We start from the raw sequence: 24,844 nt of genomic DNA, 5'->3' as shown, positions 1-24,844 counted from the left end.
ATGGGGTCTGCAGTGATGTGGTGTTTTCTATAAATAGATTTTGGTAACAAGGCATGGTGTTGAAAGTGAGAGCTTTTCTGGTTTGGGGCCGGGAGAGCTGTCCCCGGGGGCAGCAGTGCCTGAGGAGAGCGGGAGACGGAGACTCAGGGCCGCGGGACGAGGCTCCGGGAGCGGCCCCGAGTGCCGGCCCGGCCCGGCGGCGGGGCGCTGCAGCCGCGGGGCCGCCTCTGCGCCGGCGCGGTGGGCCGCGCCACCGGCAGGGCCAGGGCAGGCCGGGAGGAGGAGAGCAGCGGGCATGGCGGCGCCCGCAGCGCTGCAGAGGAGCGTGGTGTCCCCCGCGGGCAGGCACACCGCCTCCCTCATCTTCCTGCACGGCTCAGGTGGCTGCTTTCCCCCCCTTCTCTCCCCTGCTACCCCGCGGTGGGGCCAGGCCGCGGGGCAAGGGCTCGGTGGGCGTCGCTTCCCGCTGGGGAAGGGCGCAGCGGTGCCGCCCGGGGAAGGCCGCCCTCCGACCGCGGGGCCGGGCTGGCTGGCGCCGTCTCGCCGCCTTCTCCTGCGCGGCGGGGCCCTCCCGGGAGCGCGGCGGTGGCGAGGGGCCAGGGTCGGCCCCCTCAGGCCGCGGCGACCCGGTGCTGCGTGAGGGGGCCTGCGGAACGGGCCGGCGGGCACGGCTGCCGCCAGGCTCGGCGGGGCTGGGAAGCGAGGAAAAGGGCGTGAGGCGTCCCTGTCCCTGGGTCCCTGGCCTCCCCTGGGGACAGCGAGGCGCTGGCCGGCAAGGAGGAGCCTCCGTGGGCAAAGCGGTGTGCGAGTGCCTGGACTGGGTCTGCCCTGTGGGCCTTCCCGGGACTGAGGTGGGCCCGCGGGGTGCGTTTGAGGGACGGTGCCGTTATACACCAGCCTGGCTTTCCTCACCGTGAGAACCAACGCGTTCCAGAGGATATTCTCTTAATTTGCCCACTCTAATAGTAGCCACGTGCAAAGGATGATTTTCATAATTAAAATGGCTCTTGGCGTTTTTAGGATCAGACTGAGAGCATTGCTGTCACCTTTTAAAAGCCAGTGTTAATAGACTGACTTCTCTCCGTTCAGAAGGGTCGTGGCTGTGTACAGACTGGCTTCGTGGCCACCATCAGCAGAAGGTAGTTACCTGCATCAGTGACCAGTCTGAGGGCGGGAGGGGAGTGTGTGTTTTGTTGGGCTTTTTTCTTAAAGGTTGTTTCTGACCTGCTAAATAACAACAACAAAGTCCACACGACTTAAAAAAAAAAAGGAAAAAAACAGTAATCACAGGTCTTTATTAGATCAAAGCCCTGGGAATCAATTTGAGTGAGCTGTCCACGTGCATATGGCAATGTGCTCAACTCTTTCAGTGTCTTTTTCTTAGTTTTGCTTTTTGTTGATGCTTCTATTTAGTTTAACAAAGATGTACATGCTTATTAAATTCGTTTCATTTTTATAGTCTGATTTTGCTTTTATCAAATTCTGTGCGTTAAAGAATGAAAGTGAAAGAGTTCATAAGATGTGTTCAGCTCTCTTGTTAATGCTAATGCTTTAATGCTTGAGGAAATAATTTTCTCTCATGTTGGAGGAGTAAGGGAAGATTATGGTTAGAGGATGATTCCACATGTGGTTGAAGTGCTCTACAATTTTTCATTTTTGATATGATTTCATTCATAGTGTTTGCAATGGGGAAATACAAGAGTGCTCTTATTTGGTTTTGTTTAGCAGTTCCGCAGAATAGAATTTAAAACAGAAGTAGCCGCAGTGCCGTTGCTGTGGGCTGGCCTGTAAACCTGAATGGGTGCCTTCTGTACAGCGCTTGTGATGGAAAGCGGCAGTCAAATGGCATGAATCCATTTTTGTTCATAATGCTTGCTCCAGACAAACTGTAACAAGTGTAGAATGTAAATGCAAAATGGTACAGAAAAACATTAGAAAATTCCCAGTACTGTACATCAAATTTAGGTAGAGGATCCATTTGATAGCTCAGCTATGAAGGCAAACAGACATAACAAATGTATAATAATTTTTTAGACTTAGGTTTGCAACTTTGCATGTTGTAACATGCATGTTACATGTTAAGTTTAAACTTTGCGCAGAAAGAAAATTTGGAAGTTCAAGCTATATTTGAAAGGAAAATAATTCATATTTTACTTGGAGGGGGGAAAAAAGATAATATTGGTGCCATTAGTCCATTTCAAGTTTGGAAACAGACTCAAAGCATAATTGTGCATTGTTTGCTTCTTTTTAGTAGTGTTCAGAAGAACATATAATGCCAAAATCTAAGAAAATCTTGAAAGACAAACCTTTCAGAAGGTCCTTGGCATTTTTTTTGGTGTCACAGTCTCTTCTCTTTCTCCCTCCCCTCTGAATTCTATTCTTACCGAATCAAAATGCATTACCTCTGCATGCAAGTGCTCACAGTGCATGCAACAGAGTATTTGGGCCATGGGAACTCTTGACACACAGAAGGTCATAGCTAAATTTTCTCTTACTTAATGAGTTTTCTATGAACTTTTCATGGACAAACTAGCTTCATTAACTGTAAATGTTTCTGCTCATCTTGGCAAAGCTTAAGAAATGTGAATAAATAATCAAAGATGCGTTCTGCACCGTTCAGGACTTTGTAAAGGCCTAAGTAAGTCCCAGTTCTGTAAGCAATCAGATAGTTGCTTAGGTTGACCTACCTGAGTGTTGGTCCTGTGCAAGTATTTGCAAAGCCTAGATTTCTGCTTTCTAATTGAAAAAAGAGAAGTGTATAGAAAAATTTTATTCAAGCCTTCTTAAGGTATGTTGTTCATAAGTAAGGTGACAGCAACCACAAGGAAACCCTTGCACGTCAAGAGCGTCTACTAAGAATCGATGTGTTTGGACTTCAGACCATGCTACTCACATAAGCAGAGTGCTTGTGGGAATGTGTTCTGAAGCATCCAGTGAAAGACGTAGCTTTGATTTTACTGTCTAACGTAGCACAGAATAAGATTTGTGTCAGTTTTGTGACCCTATTGCTTATTTGTCACTTGGAGTATTTAGGTCAAACAGAGAGAACTTCATGGTTGTGTGACTTGTGCTAAACAGGAAAAAAAACCGCTGGGTTTGGATCCTTTTGCCTTCCATTTTAATTCTGAAGATGCATAATTGTATGTGTAAATAAAGATGAATTAATTTTGTTCGAGTGCTAAAGCAAGAGCAGATCTTCTCCATTGGGGAGCTACAATCGTTGTAACAATAAATCAGTATGTTCATGTGACGTTGTTCAGATGAACACATGTAACGTGGCAGTAAGCCTGGCTTCGGGCAGTGGTATTTTTTCTTGTGATTTGGCCATTTTATTGAGAAGAATAGAGTGAGTTTAAAGTCAAACTGACCAATTTGAGATAAAGTAATAGAGAATACTATTAACTCAGTTTAGCAGTTTGAGTTGATAATATATGGGAGCCTTGACGTCAAGCAAGGCTAGAGTCCTACGGCATGAGTGGCAGTAGTGAAATTGCACTTTACTGGATCCCTGCCAAATTTTTAGGTTGAACATTACTTCATGTTGTGCTACTACCTACTATAAACCGTGTTCCTTGATGGGCCAGTTTCGTCAAGCTTGAAGCATTGTGTAACTCTTACTGGAGGCATGTGTCTGCGTGCTGTTCAGCAAGGTGGCAGTGAAGTTATAGTTGAAGATATCAGTGACACAAGGACAAGGTCTAGAAACTGCTGTATGTATGTATATTTGTTTGAAAGGAACATGTGCTGTCTGCATAAGGATTAATCATGTATATCTGTTCATAGCACTTCAGTCTGCAGGGGTTTTGGCTATAGGCTGAGTTGATAACACTAGGAAAAAACACATTGAGAGTCAGATCTCAACTAGCTTTCAAACAGAACTGTGGGATTAAGGTTTTTTGAGGAGCCTGCCAGATGTTTTAACCCAAACTCATCTCTTGAGCGCTTTTACAAAACGTTGGGAGTGTTTGACTGACACTTCCCGTAAAGCCTATGTGTAATATTAGTATAATTAAATGTGAAGATCCTTTTTATTGTTCTTGACTAAGTTTTGAAGTGGGTTAATATAAAATTCTGTAGTAAAAGTAATTTTCTAAGGGGAGCAGCAGGTATTTTATCTCACTTTTTAAGATGTTCATCAGTATTTTTTGTTTATCACTGTTATCAGCAAATAAGGTAAGTTGCAAGTAAGAGGTAAGGCCTTGTGCCTGATTAGGACGTACTTAAGCCATTGGATGTAGTAATGTATTTATTAAACTTATGCTGTGGGACCTCTTAAGTAGTCTGTTTCTAGGAAGTTTTGAGTCCATCTTCATTGGAAAGGGGATTGAGGTTATTCTAGAAAATTCTTTTAGTATTTTTGAGGATTAACTTTGTGGTTTAGAAATCAGGTCAATCTGGTATAAATATATTTGATACTATATAGTTTTCTTTCTAAATGCACAGAATAATTTTTGTTGTACTCTTCCGTGTGATACAGGTGATACTGGCCAAGGAGCAAGAGCATGGATAAAACAAGTTTTGAATCAAGACATGGCTTTCCAACATATAAAAGTAATTTACCCAACGGCTCCTGCCAGGTATTGTTTAATATATTTTAACTGTAGGATTAAATTGCTCTGTTCCAGAACTGTAAAATACACTTGTGAATATTGGTACAGTCTGTCATAACACTTCCTTCTTCTTTCTTGTGTATATGCTTTTTTGCAAAACTGGGGCTCAACAGTGCATTGCTGCCCAGGGACTGTGATTTTAAGTGGTTAAGACTCTAAATGGTTAAGACATCACAGAAGTCACAGTCTCTAATTCAAATTCAGGTATTGTCCTAATAGTATCTTTCCATCTCCTTGATATAAATAGAAGATGATGCTCCAATGTGTGTTGTAATGGCATTATAGAGCCATGTTCTGGATCACAATCTTACCTCTGACTCCCATAAATTAACCACTAAAATATTCTGTTGTATTTAATACCAGGTTTCAATTCTGAAGGTGGTTGGTCTTTTTGGCAAGCAGGATGTGAAAGATCTTCAGCTGCTGGAGAAAGGACTGGGAGTTTAAAATTACACATTTCTTCTAGTTTGAATCCTGACCCAACTGTTTCAAAGAGAATTGAGTTCAACATTCGCTACAGGCACAAATCTCGTTATTAAATGGCACTGTGTGTTCAGTGGTAGACCAGAAATATAGGTAAAAATATTTACCCCTGGGAATTTGAAAGTTAATGAGGCCAAACCTAAAGGCTAAAAGTTGGACACCTCCCTCCATATTTAGCTATCTAAAGGCATGCCCTTATATGTCAAAGATGTTTATTTTTTCTTAATACAAATTCATTTTTAAGGTGTCTGTGGCTCTAAGTTAGGAAACTGTTTCCTTGAAAGGTAATGGGGCTTAAGTTTCTTTCTGAATTTATGCGTAAGTGTGGATGAATGCTGAAAGGAAAAGGAAATTGTGACATTCTACACGGACTTTCGAGGTACAGAGGTTTGAAAGTCAGAAAAAAATTTCTTGGAGGCTATAAACAAGTATAATAGCAGATTTTGTCTGGCACTCACTAATACATGAAAAAAACTTTCCTTGACCATGTATTTTTATGATCTACTTAGGCAGGAAAAGCAATTGAGAGATTGCAGTGTGAATGTACTCACTGTGTTACAGAAGAATCAAGCCGGTGAGTGAAGTCTTTGAAGCAGTGTGTTTTGGGTTAGTAGGTAGTGAATATGATTTTCTGTAAATAATGTGCTCATTAGTTCATTGATGACAGGCTAAAGTGATGCTAGAATTATCAGTGGCACATCACACATACTGACAGGCTCCATTTCTTCCCTATCAACACAGCAGGCACTGTAGAAATGCAGGAGGTTTTGCTTCCCTATGAAACGATCTTTCTTCACATGTTACATGCAGCCAAAGCGCCTCAGACCACATCTGTTAGGCCAGTGCTTCACTTTTCCATCCCACTGCACTGCTGGCCTCCAATCCTTTTCTCATTTGTTTTGGTTTTGTTGGATAACTACAGATGTAAACTATGTAGAAATGATTAACCAGCAAGATCTCCTGACTGAAATGAGTGGCATTTATGGGGAATTTGTCTTTATCTTAAGACTTTGGATTTCAGTACCTCAGTAAACAGAGGGGAAGAAAGATAGTGTTGTAATTAAAAGATGTGAATAAAGAGTTAATTCCACTCTCTTTTATTTGAGTCGAGGTTAGTCTTGTTCTACTCTAGAGCTGATAGAGGTCATGCATGAGTTGATTCAGAAGTGGTTTTTAGCAAAACTGTGGAAAGTTCTATATTCAAAGAATAAAAAATACCCACACTGTCTTTGACTGGCAATATGAAGTACACTTGGGAATATTAGCATACAGCCCTCTGTTGCTGATAAGCACCATTAACTGACATAGTGAAATAAACCAGATGCCCTTAAGTACCATAATGTTTGCCACTGTTTGCAGCAATGCTGAAGTGAAGTTTGTGAAGATATGTGTTATTGGTCAAAACCGAAATAAGAGAAGCCTGTACAGATCCATTTCATGTTGTTTTGGTATTCATGTCCAAAACACACTATGCTTTTTGAAACATTTGTAATGGTTGCACTCCTTTCTTCCACAGAAAGGAAAAACAAGGCCTAGAACATCCAAGCTTGCATGGCAGACATGAAAATAGTTATATCTGCATTAGCAACTTAAACATATGGTCTGATTTTATGTGTGTGCATGTGTATATGTTTTGATAAGGATTCCAAATGCTTCTCACACCAATGAGGGAACTGAGCATCCTTGATAATGAGACCTATAGGTAGACAGTTACCGGTGTGCAGATATGCTGAAGAAGGTTCTGATCTTGGCTTTCATCGTGTAGAGACAGAGCATTATGCTGGTGGAAAGCTATGCTGATGTGAGTGAGAGCCTCTGTGGGTGGCACAACCTGCCCCTGCATTGTCAATTATAGGAGCAGATTGCGAAGCTTGCCAGCAGGTTTTTACACTGACGATGAAATAAAAGAAAAGCTTGAAGTTAGGCAAGACCATAGTAGGATTGCTTGGCTAATATGCTCTTCTGGCAAAATACTGTTAATGTGGATGTAGTTCATACTCTATAAACTCCTGTCTTTTCCAGCATAACTTACCACATACATGTTGAATGTACTCTGTCAAAATAGTTACGCCAGTAAAAGCAGGTTTGATGATATAACTGCAATGCTAGAGGCTTTGGCAGGATAAACTGCAGGTCAGGAATACCTCTTCATGTTTTTGATGGATATAATTCTGCTGATAGATCTATAGATTTGGCCTTCTGCATTCTTCACCTCTATTAAATAGAGTTCTGAAAAGCAGTGGAATTCACATTTTTTCAACAAAACATTGAATTTTTTTTGTGGAGGGTGGATGGGGTTTACGCTGACATTTTGTTTAGATTTTATCCCAGGCACTGAAACATACATATTTTTCATTTAGTACAACATCAGGGGTTCAGACATGTTTTAATTTTAGTTAATATGTGTGAAAATTATTTTGGAAAACAAGCCCAGCCTATAATCTAAAAGAATTCTAAAACATGTTCTCTGGCTTTGTTAGCAGTGATTCCGGAAAAACTTCCGTTGGAAGTTTTGGGAAAATGGAGAGGATAAAAAATGGAGAGGATACTTCCATTTTATGGGTAAAAGCAATAGGATGTTACTGAACTACATTTTATAAGACTGTTTTGTACTATTCTCTATAGGTCTCTGTGAAAAGTTACACTTTTTTTAAAAAGGCTTACTTTTCTTTAATCATTTTTATAATGTGCAGGGTCGGTGTAGAGAATGATTGCCAGATGTCCCCTGGACAGGTAAAGTGTTTGCAGCATTTTGTCACTCATCCCCCAGCACTTTGGAAAGCCCTATGAATCTCATATTTGTTTGTTTCCTGAGCAAAGATAACAGAATGTAGATAGTGCAATTTAGTATTAAAAAAGAAAAAAATGCAAAATTTCTAAGTAAAATGCTTATGGTAAAAAGCATGCTTAGATAAAAAAGGGAAAACTGTGGATTTGAAGTATCAGTGTGATGTAGTGAGAGTGGTGGCACCTGAGTTTGGAATATGTTTGAAAATCAAATGCATGTAACTGGGGCATGCAAATTTTGCTTTACAAATGAAAATTTTTAGACATTGCTTAGAGAAGTTCAGGTTTTTCTCTGTAATGTAGGCAACTGGGATACTTAAAAATGAGTAGAGAACTTGTTTTAATAGGTTGTTCTTTTATCTGGCTTTCTTTCAAGATCAGTGCTTCTGTGCATAGATGAAACTTGCTAAACACAACACAATTCTATTTCCTTTCCCTTGTAATGCTAATGTATATCTTTAATTAAAAAAAAAGAATCTCAAATTGTAGCCCTAGCAGCTGATGCAATCCCTAAAGCCACGTCTACAGTAATAAAGGAAAGGGTTTCCTTTTTTCTTTTTTATTTGGGTCAGGATGGCTACAGCTTTAAATACTGTTTCAGCTGCTACAACTGTGACTTAAACATTAGGTTTCTATTGAGTTTCTAAATCAGAACTGAATACCACCCAATTTAACTTTTTTTTTAATAGAAAGTGATAGTTTAAATTGGCACTGCAGGAGCTAACGTGGTAAAGTTAAAACCATTTAGGCTCCACTTGTTTTAATAAGTATGCCTTACCTTCTATAATTCCTTAAAAATCTAGGTCAAAGATTCTTTGCGTTGTCTAGCATTCCATTCTGACAGTCCTTCTCTTTTGCAAGTCAGAAAGTGAACTATAAATACTTCTTGGGCTATTTTGTGGATCTCTGACATTCACTCAACATACCTTTCTATGTCCAGTAAGTCTCTATGCAGACTTTGTTGTCTCTTTTTGTTTTTTTTTTTTTCTGTTGTGTGTGCCCCCCCCCCCCCCCCCTTTTCCCTGATTTCCCCTGTCTCTAGGTATATGGCTGGTAAGGACTGCTCAGCATTATATGGCCTGGTACTCTATCCTTTCACCTAAGTTCACATCTTTGCTCAGCTCATGGGTGGAAATGAGGTTCATCTCATCGTAGTCCCCATTTGACTATATCGCAAAACCACCAGACAGTTTGGCACCGTTCAGCTACACTGGCAGTCTCTACTTGTGAGAGGCCTGGGATTGGAAAAGCAGCAGGGGTACTGCAGGTCAGACTTGAGATGGATTGGCAGAGCCGTGTAGGGGAGCATGCACAGTGCCTATCATACTCTGTTTGGCTCAAGCAAATGTTATTAATCCTTCACTTTTGTAAGCCCTAACCTCATTCATAAATTTAACACAAAGAAGTCTTTTTAGAGGTGGAAGTTTGGGGGACAAATGGGAAGGGTTTTGGTTGGCATCATAGGGTGGTTCTTTCATCTCCTTCTGTAAGTAGAAATTTAACATATTCTGCATAATAATGATGGAAGCATGCTTGGATAAACTTCATATTTTCCTTTTATTTCTCCTCTTGCATTAGGTGGGGAAAACATACGGATATGTATATGTGCAGTGCTTACATCATATATTAAATACCACGTGGAATGCAATAAATACTTGTCAGAGATACTTTAGTCATGCTTCAGGAAAACAAAGTAGAACATGATGGCAATAATCTTGGATTTCTAATCCTTTAACTACATCACACTCTTAGACATCCTTCCTCTTGTTTTTCGTCACTCAACCTTTTTCCAATACAGAAGAGACAGTGGTTTTTATATGGCCCTTCTAGCAAGCAGTTATGGGGTTCGAAGTTATGTGTCATTCTGTGCTCTTGCTTTACAGTCTTTTCAGGGGGTTCTGTGCTTAGCTAGTGTCATTCATCCATCTTCAGTGTTGTTTGCCACCAGCTTGTGAAAGATACCACTCTGAACCCAAGAGTGTCTTTCAAACCCTGTAATGGAGAATGATTCAGATTGGACCCTGGTTTGCCTCTTGCCACTTTCTTTCAGTGAATTCATAAAGCAGCAACTATTAGCTGCTTGCTGAGGAACTGGCAGTGTCTAGAAAAGGTCACTGGCAGGTCTAAAAATGGTCTTCTCAACCATAACATTATTGCCGTTTCTCTGATTAGGGGATTACAAATCCCCACAATTTACACCCCACCAACCCCACCCCCACCCCCCCTAAAAAAAACCAAAAAAAACCCCAAAAAACCCAAACAAAAAAAAAACAAAAAAAAAACCCAAAAAACATTTCTATTGTGACTTCCTTTGTCTTGAATGAATAAGATTTGTCCCAAGTAACAAAAGCTGTCAATGTAGTATTCCTTTAGGTAACTATTCTGTACTGGCTCAGTTAGCTCTCATTTCAGGCAGTATACATCCAGAACAACTCTATCAAAAGCATTTGCATGTGGGTGAGTGACCAGGCACAGCCTGTTCTATGGAACAGACAAAATTGCTTCTCATGGAGATCACTCTTGCCTGCCTTATTTTTGTCTGGCAGTGTGCTCTGTAGATTTTCTTGAAGGGATGCATGGACTCCAAAAGACAACATTACAATGTCTCATGTGATTCTGTGCTTCCTAACTGAGAGGTGATGGGTTTGGGAAAGAAGCAACAGTGAGGATTTAAAAAAATTTTGATCTTTCTCTTTCTTTATTTGAATCTTGAAGCCTAACTTCAGTATAAATTCCCAGTTCTGTCTGACATCTCAGGAAGTTCTGTCTGGAACTTAAAGAAAGCTGTAAGCCAGCACCAGTGGTCTGGGTTTTATGTGACTGCATTAGCAGGGTGATCATAGTACTGAGTGTGAAGGCAGCAACACGATTGTGCATCAGGAGGAGTCGGGGGAAGAATATTTACTACTTATCAACGTGCTGTCTGCTACTCTTATGTTTCTTATTTAAAGTAGCCAGTAGTGCTGGCTTGTCTTTTAACTTAAAATGTTGGACAGGGACAGTGATTTACTGGATAACGAACAAAAACACCTGTAGTTTTATGTGCATTGCTGTGCTAATAGCATTGTTTTGGAGATAGGATTTGGCATGTTTTTAGATCTGAATTTGAACCTTGTGTAGCACTGTTCAGTTGCTCTCCACTTCTGTTCACTTAATATAATGTCAAACTATTTAGGACAATTCTAAATGTGATTAAGAAGGTCTAGAGTATATAATCCATGCTCCAGGAAGGTGGAAAAAGATGGTGTTACTGCTTCCTGCTTTCATTAGATTTTCATCGTTACTACATAACTGATGTTAGCAGAAGCTAACCTTTGTTTGTGAAAACTTGAATCATAGAATCATTTAGGTTGGAAAAGACCTTCAAGATCATCAAGTCCAAACGTTAACCTAGCATGAGCTGTATTAATGTTCACCTAAAATGATCTGTATTACTTCGAAACTTTGCAGTGAAATCAACAGTGAAACTTACCTCTATCTGAATACATATTTAAAAGATTGAAAGGATGATAAATACTTACAGAGATATTACAGGACATATTTTCCTTTTAAGACATTCACGTATTAGATGTGTAGGATATTCTTGAAGCTGCAATCTCATGCAAGAAGTGTATGTGTGAGAAAACAATTGTAGATGAGTGCACACCATTAAAAAATAAGACCTATAAAGTAATCAGAAAACATGGTCTAGAGTGATTTGAGGATGTTGGGAAGCATTTTAAAGATTCTTTTCCTCAGGATGCCTGCAGTTTCTTAAATGCTGTTTGATATTAGCCATGTCTCCTTTACATCTTCTTTTCTCTTTATTTTCAAATGTTAAAGAGTTAGTTCAATTTGTAGGAAGTTGTGTTTCAAATGTCTCTTATAAATGGGTACAAGTTTGGAAGTTGGATATACCCAGAGAGAGGGTTCTTGATTCTTGTTTTCTTATATGGATTTGAATTTTGTGTGTGTTCCAGAGCAAGCAAAACAAAACCACACATCCTCTTTAAAACAACAACAAACAACCCCACACAACTTGGGGAGCTATATATTTTCATTCCAAGTTTCAACAGTACATGTTTTAGAGACATGAGGCTTTATTTTTCATATCATTTAAAAAAGAGAATAAAGTAAGTGAGGCACAGAGGAAAAAAATCATTGGGACTAATGTTATGAGTTTTGATTAAACTTAGGAAAGCAAAAAATTCAAACTTAAAGCTGACCATTTGGTCTGACACTGTTGTTAACTGACCATGCTGATCTTACCAGATGGAGTTTTCACTCCACTCTGTATTTCTTTGCTTTTGTGTATTTCAGTCCAGCCCCTCGTGTCACTGTAACATAGGGATTTTTTTTTATTTTTTTATTTTGTGGTTTAATTGTACGAAAAAATTTTGCTCTGTATTCTTGGAGCTGTACAGATGGTTCCATGCCAAACATATTTGTTTACCGTGGTAATGTCTGAGTTGTAGTGTGCCAGCTAATAAAGGGATTTATTTAAGGAACAAGGTGAATGACTAAAACAGATGTGCCAGTTGGGTGAACCATTAAAAGAATCTTATTTCTCAGCTTTATATAAAGGTTATTTTAAATGCATTTCTGAAAAATCAAAAGTGTTTGCAAGGATGTTTTTGAGACAGCTGAAAGCATCTCATCTGTTTGCTTGGGGGTGTTTTCCTGTGGGCTTAAGACACGTTAATCTTTCATCTATCTTACTGAAGAATTTGCAAAGATAGCAGGTAAAAGTCCTGAGTTTTGACGTCTGATCAAGTATTATAATCTCATCATGGATTTTGTCCTGTTTAAAAATTGTAGGTTTCTGTCTTTCAGTTGTGGGGAAACCTGTTTTAATATTTCTGTAATGTAAGTGTAAATTTCTGTAATGTAACACAAATATGTATCTTCATGCCATGGAAATCCTGGGTCAACCTGCTGTAATAATACTAAAACCTTACATATCTTTTCTCCCAGAAATAAAAGGTACTCTGGTTTTACTGGAAAATGAAGCACTCTGGCTGCTAAACATTTTAACCAGGATTGATGTAAAAGTGTTTGAGAGAGAAGCTAAAACCATGAATTAAATGCTCTTTGCCCAAGCACTTAGTCTGTTGTACATCACATTGTCCAGGTGTTTTCCAGAAACTCTATTGATTCCGCTGTTGTTGATATTTTTGACTGGAATGTCTTGTCTTAGAAATTGATTTTGGTGAATTAGAGATTTGTAATCTTGTTTCTTAGGTATTGACCAGTTCATTTGGGAATAATCCTGGAGACAGTGGTAATACTAAAGAGAAGTTAAAAAAAACAAACAAACAAAAAAAAGCAAAAGCATTTTAATAACATTTTTTAAACTTAGCTTTAGCTTGTTGGGTGTACAAAGTATTTCACTGAATTTCCTTTAATTTAGGAATTACCTTTTTTTAATAGACAAGTAAGGGCTAACTTGAAAAAAAATTAATTGTGGAGCTTAAGTATATGGTTTGTTTTGAATTAAACAAATGAGGGGCTACTTAAGGCACACACTGTACTAAACTTGACCACATACTTGCATGCCATTTTGAATAACAGTAGATTGTTGTGGTTTTTAGGTACTCTTTCCTGAAGCTGTGCCCAAAAAGATGGAACAATGTAGTCTGTCTGTACCTATCTGTTGCTGTTTGTTGCCTCTTTCTTTATATTTGGTTTACCAGCTTTTAAGTCATGAACTTTATTTCATGTTCATGGCACCGGGCAGAAGAAAATCTGTGTTTTCTCATTTTTGAGTTGTGCGACTGAGTAATGCAACCGGTATACTGCTTCTTGTGCACTCATACTAGTGGCAGTATTTCTGGTTTAAAAATAGTGATTTACATATGTGAAGCATTCCTGGTATTAATAAAGGCAGAATTTGTTCCTTCATTAAGAATAATTGAAATAGTAGCTTTCTTATTTTAGGTTAGTTGTGTTTTTCTTTAATCCTAGTACTGAAAAAAATCCAGAGAGAGCACAGAAGTCAGTGTTGGTATATTCAGTGGGTTCCCATCCAGACAAATTCATCAAAGACTGTCTGTTTGTAGGCTGTCTGATTGTAATATGATCTGAGCTCATCTGAGCTTAAGTAAAAATGAAAAATGTCCCCCATGATTAAACATTGCAATTATGGATTTTAAGGGGCTTGGTTTTGAGATGAAGCACCGATCTCAAAGCAGTATGTTTGGTATTAAATTGTAGAGCCATTGCAAGGCAATTAGATCACCTTTCTTGGGATTTCAGGGCTCTATTCATCTTCTTTATTTAAAAACAAAGAAAAGGCTGCTTTGGATTGTAGCTTCCTTGATTATCTGAGATTTGGGCAGCATGTTAAAGCACTTAAAATACTAATCTAACAACACAGTATTACGGGGCGGGGTAGTATCATGATGTCTCTTAATTTGTGTCTGTGCACCAATCCAGTAAGCAACATGGCATTTCTTTCACTTATTTTTATGAGATACCTGACACGTTAAGGTGAGGATGGCTGTATTTATTTCAGAAAAAGAAAAATGGACAGAAGGAAGACACCTTTGTAAATACCTAGAAGTTCATGATACCCACCTCCTGTCGATTTCAACAAGAATAAGACAACTGAACCCCATAAAGTTAGTTCCTGCAAAGCTGTCTTGTTTAGCAGTTACTTCAGTTTGTCCTCTTCCAAGGTAGATTTCAACCCTAATTTTGTTTAGGATTAAGAACCTCTTGGCAGGGTTAGGATTTAAAATGTTTAGCTGACTTGATCAACCTTGACATTGAACTGACGGAAACTTGCATTTGAGACAGCTTCCAAATGCGCTCTTTGTTCTTGAAGGACAGTGTTTTGAATGCAGGGAAATGCAATGTGACTGGATGTGAATTGAGTTAGACCCGAAGGAGGTTCCTTCTCTCCTTCGCTGGAGAGAAACTGAATTGTTTTTGTTTATCAGGTATGCTGAAGGCTTTTGATCTTATGCTTGGTTAATCATTTGTTTTCTTTCCTTCCACCACTGCAGGCCATATACACCTATGAAAGGAGCCTTTTCCACTGTGTGGTTTGACAGGTATAAGATCTCTAATGATTGTCCAGAACACATTGAAAGTATTGATTCTATGTGCCGGGGACTTACAGACTTAATCAACGATGAGATAAAAAACGGCATTGCAAAGAATAGGATACTAATAGGTAAGAGAGACTTATTTTTGATGTGTTTATTTCAATGCTTTTTAATTGTTAAGAGATCATCTACTTTGAATTTACTCCATCCTGAAAGTTCATGAGAATGCCTTGCGACTGCTGAACAGCCCCTTCAGCAGCCAATCCTCAAGAATATGGAATCGTTATTTAAACCTGTATCCGGTGGGGAATGTGGCTAACTGCAAGCAGTCTCCTCAAAAATGTAACTTAAAACTGTTTTTATTGTAAATAGTCATTTGTAATCATTATTTAAAATACAGGGCAGGTAGTGATTTACTTTAAAAAGTATGTGTTTTTACTATTTCCTTTTAGCCCTTTTCAAGGAATGAAGAGCATACTTTCCCAAAATTACTTCTGTTTTGGAGAGTGGAGATGTAGCATATAAATAATCATGAGCTTCTCCTTAGTGCTCTGATCATTTTGGATTAATTCTTGGGGAAGAAATTTGCATGTTACACATCACCAAAGATTAACACTTGATAACAAATTAAGTATTAGCTGTCATAGTTCATATGTGTCTGTCTTCCTGGTCCTCTTAATTCCCAGAAATTTCTAGTAACTTTCACAGTACTTCTGTGAAACAGATGGTGGGATTTTGAGGCACAGGAGTTGAGGGAATGCAGTAGCCTGTGTCAGAGAGGGGATGAGAATTCATGAGTCCTTGGCTCCCTGTCCCATCCCTAGACCACAAACTATTTCAGGTTGAGGAAAAAACTCTTAATGTGGGAACTTAGAAATTTATGGCCAACTGAGTCATGCCATCAAAATCCTGTGTGGTGGAGGCACTGCCATTCAGCCTACATGTTTTCTTGGTCGAGCCCCATGTTGCTCTTTGAAGGCCTTTGTTTACTTTCCCTTTCTGGCTCATTGCCCTGGCTGCAGAATGCATTGTTTTGGATGGCTGTCAGCACAGTCTCTTTGATCTGTCTTTCCTGTGCTATACCTGCTGGCTTGGAAACAGCTGAAGAAGCGCAGGTGCTTTTCTGTAGCGTGAGCTGGGAGGTGTTCTGTGTACAGATCCAACTTGCTACTAACCTTTTCTCTTTTCTCTGTAGCCTTCAGAATTAGATCTAGTGAGACTGCAGAGTATGAAAGTTGTTTTACAAGTCATAAGCAGAGTAAGGAAGTTGGTATGTACCGATTGTTTCAGCCTGTAGATTCTTTGGAAGTCCCCGTCTGTGTATTTGCATTCCTCATCTATAAATCAGAAATAATTATACTTATTTTCTCACTCTGAGAGCTTTGGATTTCAGGCTTCTAGAGTAAGGCACTGTTTCCTTGCCTCTGTGACAGGGACTACATGTGTACCTTCTCACAGTTGGATCTAATATTTGTGTAACAAACAAAATAAGGCAGCCCTGAATTAGGTCCATCCAAAGTGCAGAAGGGGACCCATCTAGATGCATAAGAAATTTGCTAGTGGAAAATGAATTGTGTCACTTGTGGCAGCACGAGATTGAGTGTTTTTCCATGAGGACTTTGTGCCTTGTCTGCACTGGTTTTGATGATTAACCAGCGTGTGATGCAGTGGAGAATGAAGCTTAGTGATCCTGTAAGGTTTCTGTGCATAAAGGTTGGGTTTAGTATCAGTCTGAGTCAGCCTAATGTGATATTCTTCGTTGTTTTAGACGGGACTTTGTGCAAATAATTGCCCATCTTCTGGCATTGTCTCTTACAGGAAATCAGAAATTCTGTAAAGGCACCTGGCAGCTTTATAATGTTTTTGATCAAAAGAGACTGAGGCCAGGGTCTGGTTTTGAAGATGGTAGTCGGTATGTCTGCAGCAAACTATAGCCTCCACTGTAAAAGTAGAAATGGGTGGCCTGAAATTTTTCTGAGTTAGGGAAAGATTGGTGTGCTGGAGGTAGTGAATGATACGGTCATTTGCTTAGAATGTCGAAGAACTAAATCATGTCAGGTCTTGTTAAATTTCTCTTTGAAAAAGTCAGGAACATCCATCTGGCACAAGAAGAGGAGGCTTGAAGTAACGAGTGGGGAGCAGACAGTGGATTTGTGAGTGCCGGTGTGATAGTTGCAGGAGGCGGCCTTCTTGAGGTGAAGGGAAAGACTATTAGAGCAGAGGAAACCATGATGAAATGTTGCTGTGAATATTTCCCCAGTGCATTCAGTGATGTGGTATCATGTTGGAGATCTCTAATAGGAATACTGGTATGTATCTTATTATACAAATCAGAAAAAAAAAAGTTGAGAGAAGAGACTGGAGGACTCGGGAGTTTGTGGAGAGCAGTGGGGGCCTTTTCGGGTAGGTCACAGAATCCAAGAGAACAGAGCAGTTGCATGAAGAGGGAGTTACATGGAATGAGATGGTTGTTAAAGAGTTAAAGAAACTGGGTTGTGGGACTGTCTATTTTGTAATGAGTGGGAGTTCTAATGAGTGGAAAGAAAACAAAATGAGTATGAGGAGGGTAACAAGATTGAAGGTTATGGTTTTATATGGAATAGCGGACTAGAAATTACAGGCTGAGGATGAGTGTCAGATATTGTTAGATGAGGGCAAGCAGGGTGTTAGGCGAGCAGGAAGGTGGGTAGCTGCTGACAGCTCAGAGGTGTGGGATAAGAAGGCAAGATCTGAAGGAGCACTGTGCAAAGGTGAGAGAGTGGGAAGAGAGGGGAAGCAGGAGCAGGCGCTCAAGCAGTGGAAAATGAGAAGCCCAGCACCTGGTGTTCTGGGGGATGATTCTCCTTCTGGAGCCATTCAGACTTTCCACAAGGCTCAAGATTGTGGGTACAGTAAGATCATTTGTTCTGAAAGAAATTATAGCCTGCGCTGTTTGTTTCAGTGGCCGTTAGCTCTGAAATCCACAAGTGGCTGCTTGTAGGACAGATCTCTAAAGCTGGGGGTGGAGTCCAGGTTGTGCAATGCCACTCCTCTTTTTCTGTATCAAGGAAAACATCGGTGCAGCCTTGTTTTTAACAGCTGCTCTATGAATCTACTTCTAAAGAATCAAATTACTTAATTCACTGGAGGTAAATAAAGTCTCATTATTAAAACCTCCATGTCAATTTAGTGTAACAACCAGCACACAGTAGTACATGGCTCATCTACCCATTCCTATTTCCTGACAGTTTCATGGTTTGCTTTCCTACTAATAACAGAAGGCTTTTGAAGGAAGTAGACTTCTGGTTCATTAAGGCTTGTTTCCCCTGACCTTGAAGGAGGAAGGTAGGGAGACTGACTGCAGTATATAATTATTCAAAAATAATTATATCATCCCCAGAATTTGATAGTGGAAGTCACTCTTTAGCCAGACATTCCTGTTGAGTTACTCTTGCTGGTCTTCCTGGCTAAAGCACTTCTTGCAAATAATCCTTTAAGTAGGTTTATATTGACTTTGGAGATAAAAGAGGATGATAAAATTAGTCAAATTCTGACACTTGGAGCTTTGATAGTATCCCTTCTTAAAAACTGCATGTATGTATTCTTTATAAATGCCTGAATTCATTGCTAAATTAGCTAAACAAGCAAATAACCAGTTTGACATGTGGGACAGTAATTTCTTTTTCTCTTTAAAGCTGAGTTGGTTTTTCAGGTGGTGGTGGTTCTGTTTTGTTTTCTTGTATTTGTTTTTTTTTAACTGGTTCCATAGTGATAGTGCACTATAAAATAACTCCACTTAGGTGGAAATTGTCAAAGATTTCAACAATCTTATTCAAGAATATGTTAGAAGCTCTTGAAAGAAATGGCCACTTCACTTCTGGAGCATTCTGATAGTGCTCACTTTAGTCAACTACACTTCAGTGAAAGGCAGTCTTTTTGTTCTCTTTTTTGGTTCTTAATTTAGTGCTACTTTCCTACTTTTACAGGTCACTTTTTGTGTAGTGCAGAAATGCTGATCCAAGCATGTTGGTCTCTGCCACCTGTAGTCACTTGTGTAAGCAGCCAGTGAAAATAAACTTTGCATAACAGTCCTGTAGATTTGACTGTATGCCAAAAAACACATGCATGATTCCTGACCCCTTGTACTATAACAATAACAGAAGACACACAGCCACTTTTTGTTTACTGCTAGACTTCTTACATAGCTACTGAACCATGGTGGAACTAACATGAAAGCTCTGTGCTTCTTGTAAATATTAGCATTTCCATCTCTCTCAGTGTGTGTGAGAATGGGATGGGGAGGAAGTATCTTGGCTTTAACATCCCAGAGAAAGAGGATTTTGTAAATATGGGAAGATAAAAAAAAATCAACAATAAATCATTAAAACATTGGGCAAACTACTTCACCTACAGTGTTCGTATTTTATGTCTTTGGTTTCTAAGCCTTTTGCTGTCACTCCTCCTATCTTGTATCTTCTGTCTTTATTAGGAAAACACTGTCTTTCATTTAGAGGCACTTACTACCTTGCTCTCACAGAGTAAATTCATGGTTTTATATTGCCATTTGTCACTGCAAGTCAGTTGAGATTTCTTTCTCTACCACCCATTGCATGGCTTTGTGGTTTATCTAAATTTTGCCTGTGAGATGCTGGGCTCAAAGCAGTACTGTTAGTCTGTCTCCCCCATAACACCAGCAAACATTTCATTAATTTTCAGTGTGTCAGTGTAAATTTGCCTTGCGTTTGTACTTAGGGGAAAACATTTGCTCCTCTTGTTTGTTTGCACCTGAACTGGCCGTTTGTTTTTCTTTTGGATCTCTACTCCTCTTTTTACTTCCTGATGTGCAAGCAATAGGCATTAACAAATAAGTGTTTGTTTCCTTCATAAATCATTGAGTAGGAGGTACAGATGCTAATAACTTTAACCAGAGAGTGGGATCCACCACTTGCCACTTTGTTTCCAAGCTCTCAATGGTGTCTGTATTAATGAATCTAGAAATGAGGGTCTTTGAAAGGTGGCACATTCTCAGTTTCAATCTGCATGGTGAATGACAGGCTTAGCAAATGCTAGTGAAGATTAGGAGTAAATAAGGCTCACAGCAGTAAGACTAAAAATAATTCAATCACGATATAGTCATCACATATTATCATCAGATAATGGCTTTGGAAAGAAAAGAATTATAAAATGAATCGAATTCTGATCTTTTCAGCCTGAATAGAAACTCTATTGAAAACATACACTTACTCATCTTTACTAAATGCCTGAATTCAGTGCAAAATTAAACAGATGGATGGGCTTTTAGAATGCTTGAGAGGCATGTGTAGACATGCCAGAGGGTGCACATTAACCTGTGCTTTCTTCACAGTCATGCCTACAGGATCATAGAAGAGTGAGGCTTAACAACATTTGCTAATCCATCTTCATGTGTCAGTGCAGGTTCAGCTCTCTTTAGGCAAATCCTTACCATTGCTTTTCTGACTTGTTCTAAAAGATCTTCATTAATGGAAGGTTCACAGCTTTCCAAGGCAACCTGTTCCTCTGCTTCACTATTCTTCACTTTAGAGAACCCGTTTTCTAGTTTCTTTTCTGTGATTCAGTTTAAAATCATGAATACCATGAGCATAAAGAGTAACCTATTCTCTTCCTTTTTTCCATGTTGTGCGGTTATGCTGACTGTAAAAATGATAGGTAAGCGGTGAGGAGGACAGCACAGCCCTGCTGCAGAAACAACCAAGAAAACACACTAGGTAAATAAACCAAGCCATAGATGTGATAGAGTAGCATCTTAGGAAAAATTGATTTGAGACTTTTCATGGATTTTATATTCCTTCTAGTGCAAAAAAATATGATTTCTTAGGTACACATGTTGGGTTCCCCTCTACTACCCATGTCAGTTGAAAATAAAACCGTAACTGGTTCTGGTTTTACTGCGAGTTGATACATTAGAAACTATTGTACACTTGTTTTTACAAGAAAGTGGTAAAACTTGTACCACTTAAATATCCATTTCAAAATGTGTTTTGGTTGGTGGGAAAGTTGGATAGCAAATTGCTTCATCTTCCTAACAAGAGGAAGTGGCAGAGCCAGTCAAAGGAAGTTGCCTTTGTTCCTGTAAAGACTCTTAGTTACTGAGTAACAAACAATAAAAAGGCTATCAAAGGTGGAAACCGTTCATTGCAGTTCTGCTAGTGTGTCAGGTTAGTGTTTAGTGAAGTTTCATGAATAGATTAAAAGGAGAAAATCGCTTCTGTGATGAAATTCACTTGAGACAAAGTACATGTTTGAGCACTTACACAGGAGCGGTGTTCCAGGAGTTCTGTGGAGAAGGGAATTTGCTGTTCCGCTGGCATTTGTACTCTTTGCTGATACTCATGTATGAACACTGTTAAATGTATATAATACTTCCATTCATAGATGAAAAAGGAAGTATCAAAACAGAAAGTCAGCTTCTTTGCAGATGATGTGTAGAACAAGGTCTGGCTGTTACCATTAGTAGAAGGTAAATCACAGAAAGTCCATAGGGAGATTGGAAAGTAAACTGGAATGTAGCTTTAGGGAAAAATTCCTGATAAGAAACCGATTGAAGTAACTCTTAAGTTGAAATATATAAAGAAAGGAGAAATTGAGAATGAAAAATTCTGGGAGAATGGAAAGAAAATGAGGCAAGAGTATGTAATGTATTGTGATGATAACAGAATGGGCAAAGACAATTTCTAACTGTGCTAGTGTAGCCTTACACAGCATAAGAGTATTTCTCTCCTTGTTCTGTGCTGGCACAGGCACTCTGTGCTGTAGCATTCATCTCTTGCCACTTCGTTACCAAAGCTGTACTGACAAATTTGAAGAAACACAGGCAAGGTGAAGAACAACTACTAGAGAGAAACTAGTGAAGAAATATTGCTTAAAATCAACACCCCAAACCCCACCCCTACACCCAAGTCCGAATCCTTATCTCATCAAAGTCTGGGGCTTAGCTTCTCCTCTTCTGCTTTTGGTTCTGTGCTGTCATGAAGCAGTTTCTACCTCTGCCACTCAGATTCATGTGAGAAGAGCTCAAGGTCTGTCTCTGCAAGGAGCAGAAGATCTGTACTCAAGGCAGATGGCAGAATTCATGCACTAAATGTGATTAATAACTAAAATTTGTTTCCTACAGCTGTGTTTTCTAGTGTGGAAAATGGCTTTAGTCACGTTTGAAAATTATACTGGAAAGACTGAAAAAGTGATCTGGTTTGTTGTTTCCTAGGTCCGTAATCATTATGTATAACAAATTGACGAGGGCATTTTACGGTCAGATCTATATAATTCAGGAGGCAATCAGCAATGTCAAACCTGTGTTTGAGAGGTGTGTTTTCCGTAAAGAAGAATGAAAACCTAAAGAGCTTTCTGAACTGAGGAATAGGTCATTGCAGGCATGGAAGCGGAGCGTGGGGGAGAAGGCAGAGTTTTTAGCATTCCCTCATGTATGTAGGACATGAGAGAGACTAAATAAAGAAACCTTTGTGCTAGATAATAAAGTTAGTCATTTTCTGAGATACAAACCCAAACATTGTTAGACAAAATACAAAGAAATGAATAAAGCTGATGTTTGACAGTAGGTAAATATTTGGTTTCCTGAACTCCATATAATGTCAAAATGTCATCATGGACCAGATTATCCTTTCAGACAGATACAAATGAGGAGCAAATTAATATAAATCAAGATCTTTAGCAGAAGTGAGCTCAAGGTTTCATACAAACACTTTGATGTTTAAAATGCTCCTAAGGCCATTTACAAGCTCTGGAAGGAAGGTTTTATCACTGAAAAAAATGGCAGCTGTGATGAGGGTTTCTATTTTATTCAAGCAGTAATAAATTACATATAAGAACTTCAGTCTCTATTCACTCTGTGTTACATCATCATGTGGCTGGGATTACCTTAACATAGTTACAAATGATATTCCAGCAAAGAATGTTTTGGTTTTAGTAAAGTATTGCATGGGATTTTCCGTCTAATTCAAATTCTTTGATTTGGAAGTGTGACGATCCTGTGATTTCACCAGATCTTTCTCAGCTAGCAAAGCAAGTTACAAGCAGCTTTCTTCTCACTGCGAAGGGGTATTGCCTAGAAACCAGCACTACACAGAAGCAGATTTGAGGTCATAAATGCATACTTGAGTGAAGTTTCTTTGCAAATCAAAGTGCTTTATTTAATTGAGTCTGTTTATGTGCTTACCTTTTAGCCTGTGAATAAACCTCCTCTGTAAGGCAGGAAAGTTAATGCAAATAGTTACATGCTTTTCTGCACTGGTATCCTGAGCATTGTAGAGCAAACACTTAACTGTTTTGAACCATTTATCACAGATCTCTTTAAAACTAGATACAAGAGCAGCCCTGAGGAGAAGGACTTGGGGGTGTTGGTTGATGAGAAACTCAATGTGACCCGGCAACGTGCGCTTGCAGCCCAGGCGGCCAACCATATCCTGGGCTGCATCAAAAGAAGCGTGGCCAGCAGGTCGAGGGAGGTGATTCTCCCCTGCTGCTGTGTTCTTGTGAGACCCCACCTGGAGTACTGCATTCAACTCTGGGGCCCCCAACATAAGAAGGACATGGACCTGTTGGAGCAAGTCCAGAGGAGGGCCATGAAGATGATCAGTGGGCTGGAGCACCTTTCCTATGAGGAAAGGCTGAGAGAGTTGGGGTTGTTCAGCCTGGAGAAGAGAAGGCTCCAGGGAAACCTTATAGCAGCTTTCCGGTACCTGAAGGGGCCCTACAAGAAAGCTGGAGATGGACTTTTTTACAAGGGCACATAGTGATAGGACAAGGTGTAATGGCTTTAAACTGAAAGAGGGTAGATTTAGATTAGATATAAGGAAGAAATTCTTCTCTATGAGGGTGGTGAGGCACTGGAACAGGTTGCCCAGAGAAGCTGTGGATGCCCCCTCCCTGGAAATGTTCAAGGCCAGGTTGGATGGGGCTTTGAGCAACCTGGCCTTGTGGAAGGTGTCTCTGTCCATGGCAGGGGGATTGGAACCAGATGATCTTTAAGGTCCCTTCCAACCCAAACCATTCTATGATAAGGGGAAAAATGGAAGATGAACATACTTTTTGTGTGACAGCTATTGGCAAATTCTGAAATCTCTGTGTACACCCTTTGTACTTCTTGGAAATAGATTGGTCTCAAGCAAAGGGCTTGCCATGTTCTGCCCATCTAAGGTTGAAATGTTGCGATGTCATTTTTGATCTTGATTAACACTCACGACACAATCTACTTAGCAATGCTGTGAGGTTTATGTAATCTTTATGCAGAGATCATTGGTGTACATAAGCTTACTTGTACTTTTTTTTTGCTTACGTTCTGACTATCACTTCATACATTTGTTTTGTGTAATATCTGTACCCACCTCTTATTTTTCCTTAATCCAAAATTTTAATTCTTATAAAAGTTCTTGACTGAGCATATCTTACGTGCTATGTCAAATTTACACTTACACTGAAATACGTCTTGTAATCGAAAAAAATTGTCTCAAACTACAAATGCTTATTCAAATTTTTGTTTCTGAAGCATTTACTATATGGTATTTACTCAGAGATTGTTGTGGTATCAAATGATAAACTTCAGGTTTTCCCCTGGAAAACCAAATTCAAAGAACTAGTCCTTTGTATTACGTTTTCTCATAGTAGTATGAGCCACATAAAAGAACCATTACCTAATATTCTTCTAAACAGAAGGTGACTGCATTGTCAAAGACTGCTGGTGAGTAATTGCAGATAGTGTTGCCAAATTGTGACTAACTGGGTACAAAATTTTAGATTAAATCATTTACAAACTAGTAATGAGTTTTCAATGCAGCTTTTTTCCTTGTATTCTAAAATACTTAAAATGGACTTCATTTTATATGTGGACAAAGTATACCTGTATTTATTTGTAAGCAAATGCAAAATGGTCTCTTAGAGTATAAGTGCTACTTTTTGGGTTTG

The 24,844-nt window shown here is 39.4% G+C and overlaps 1 protein-coding gene across 2 annotated transcripts in view; it reads left to right on the top strand.

Moving 5' to 3' along the window:
- Positions 1 to 272: 272 nt before the first annotated feature.
- The window catches only part of LYPLAL1 (lysophospholipase like 1), a 28,050-nt gene continuing 3,478 nt past the window's right edge, over positions 273 to 24,844 (top strand). Inside the window, exons 1-4 of one of the 2 annotated variants that reach the window (XM_082305235.1) lie at positions 279 to 380; positions 1,021 to 1,139; positions 4,478 to 4,577; positions 14,867 to 15,036. In XM_082305235.1, coding sequence (XP_082161361.1) covers positions 4,531 to 4,577; positions 14,867 to 15,036 — 217 coding nt within the window. In that variant the 5' untranslated portion in view covers positions 279 to 380; positions 1,021 to 1,139; positions 4,478 to 4,530. Of the gene's footprint in view, positions 381 to 1,020; positions 1,140 to 4,477; positions 4,578 to 14,866; positions 15,037 to 24,844 lie in introns of both variants that reach the window. The other variant, XM_082305234.1, reaches the window with a different exon arrangement.

The sequence above is a fragment of the Platalea leucorodia genome (genome assembly GCF_965183815.1).
Source record: "Platalea leucorodia genome assembly, chromosome: 3".
In the NCBI taxonomy this organism is placed as follows: domain Eukaryota; kingdom Metazoa; phylum Chordata; class Aves; order Pelecaniformes; family Threskiornithidae; genus Platalea; species Platalea leucorodia.
The sequence above is the reverse complement of the archived record's forward strand: the minus strand, read 5'-3'. Positions and strand labels throughout refer to the sequence as shown.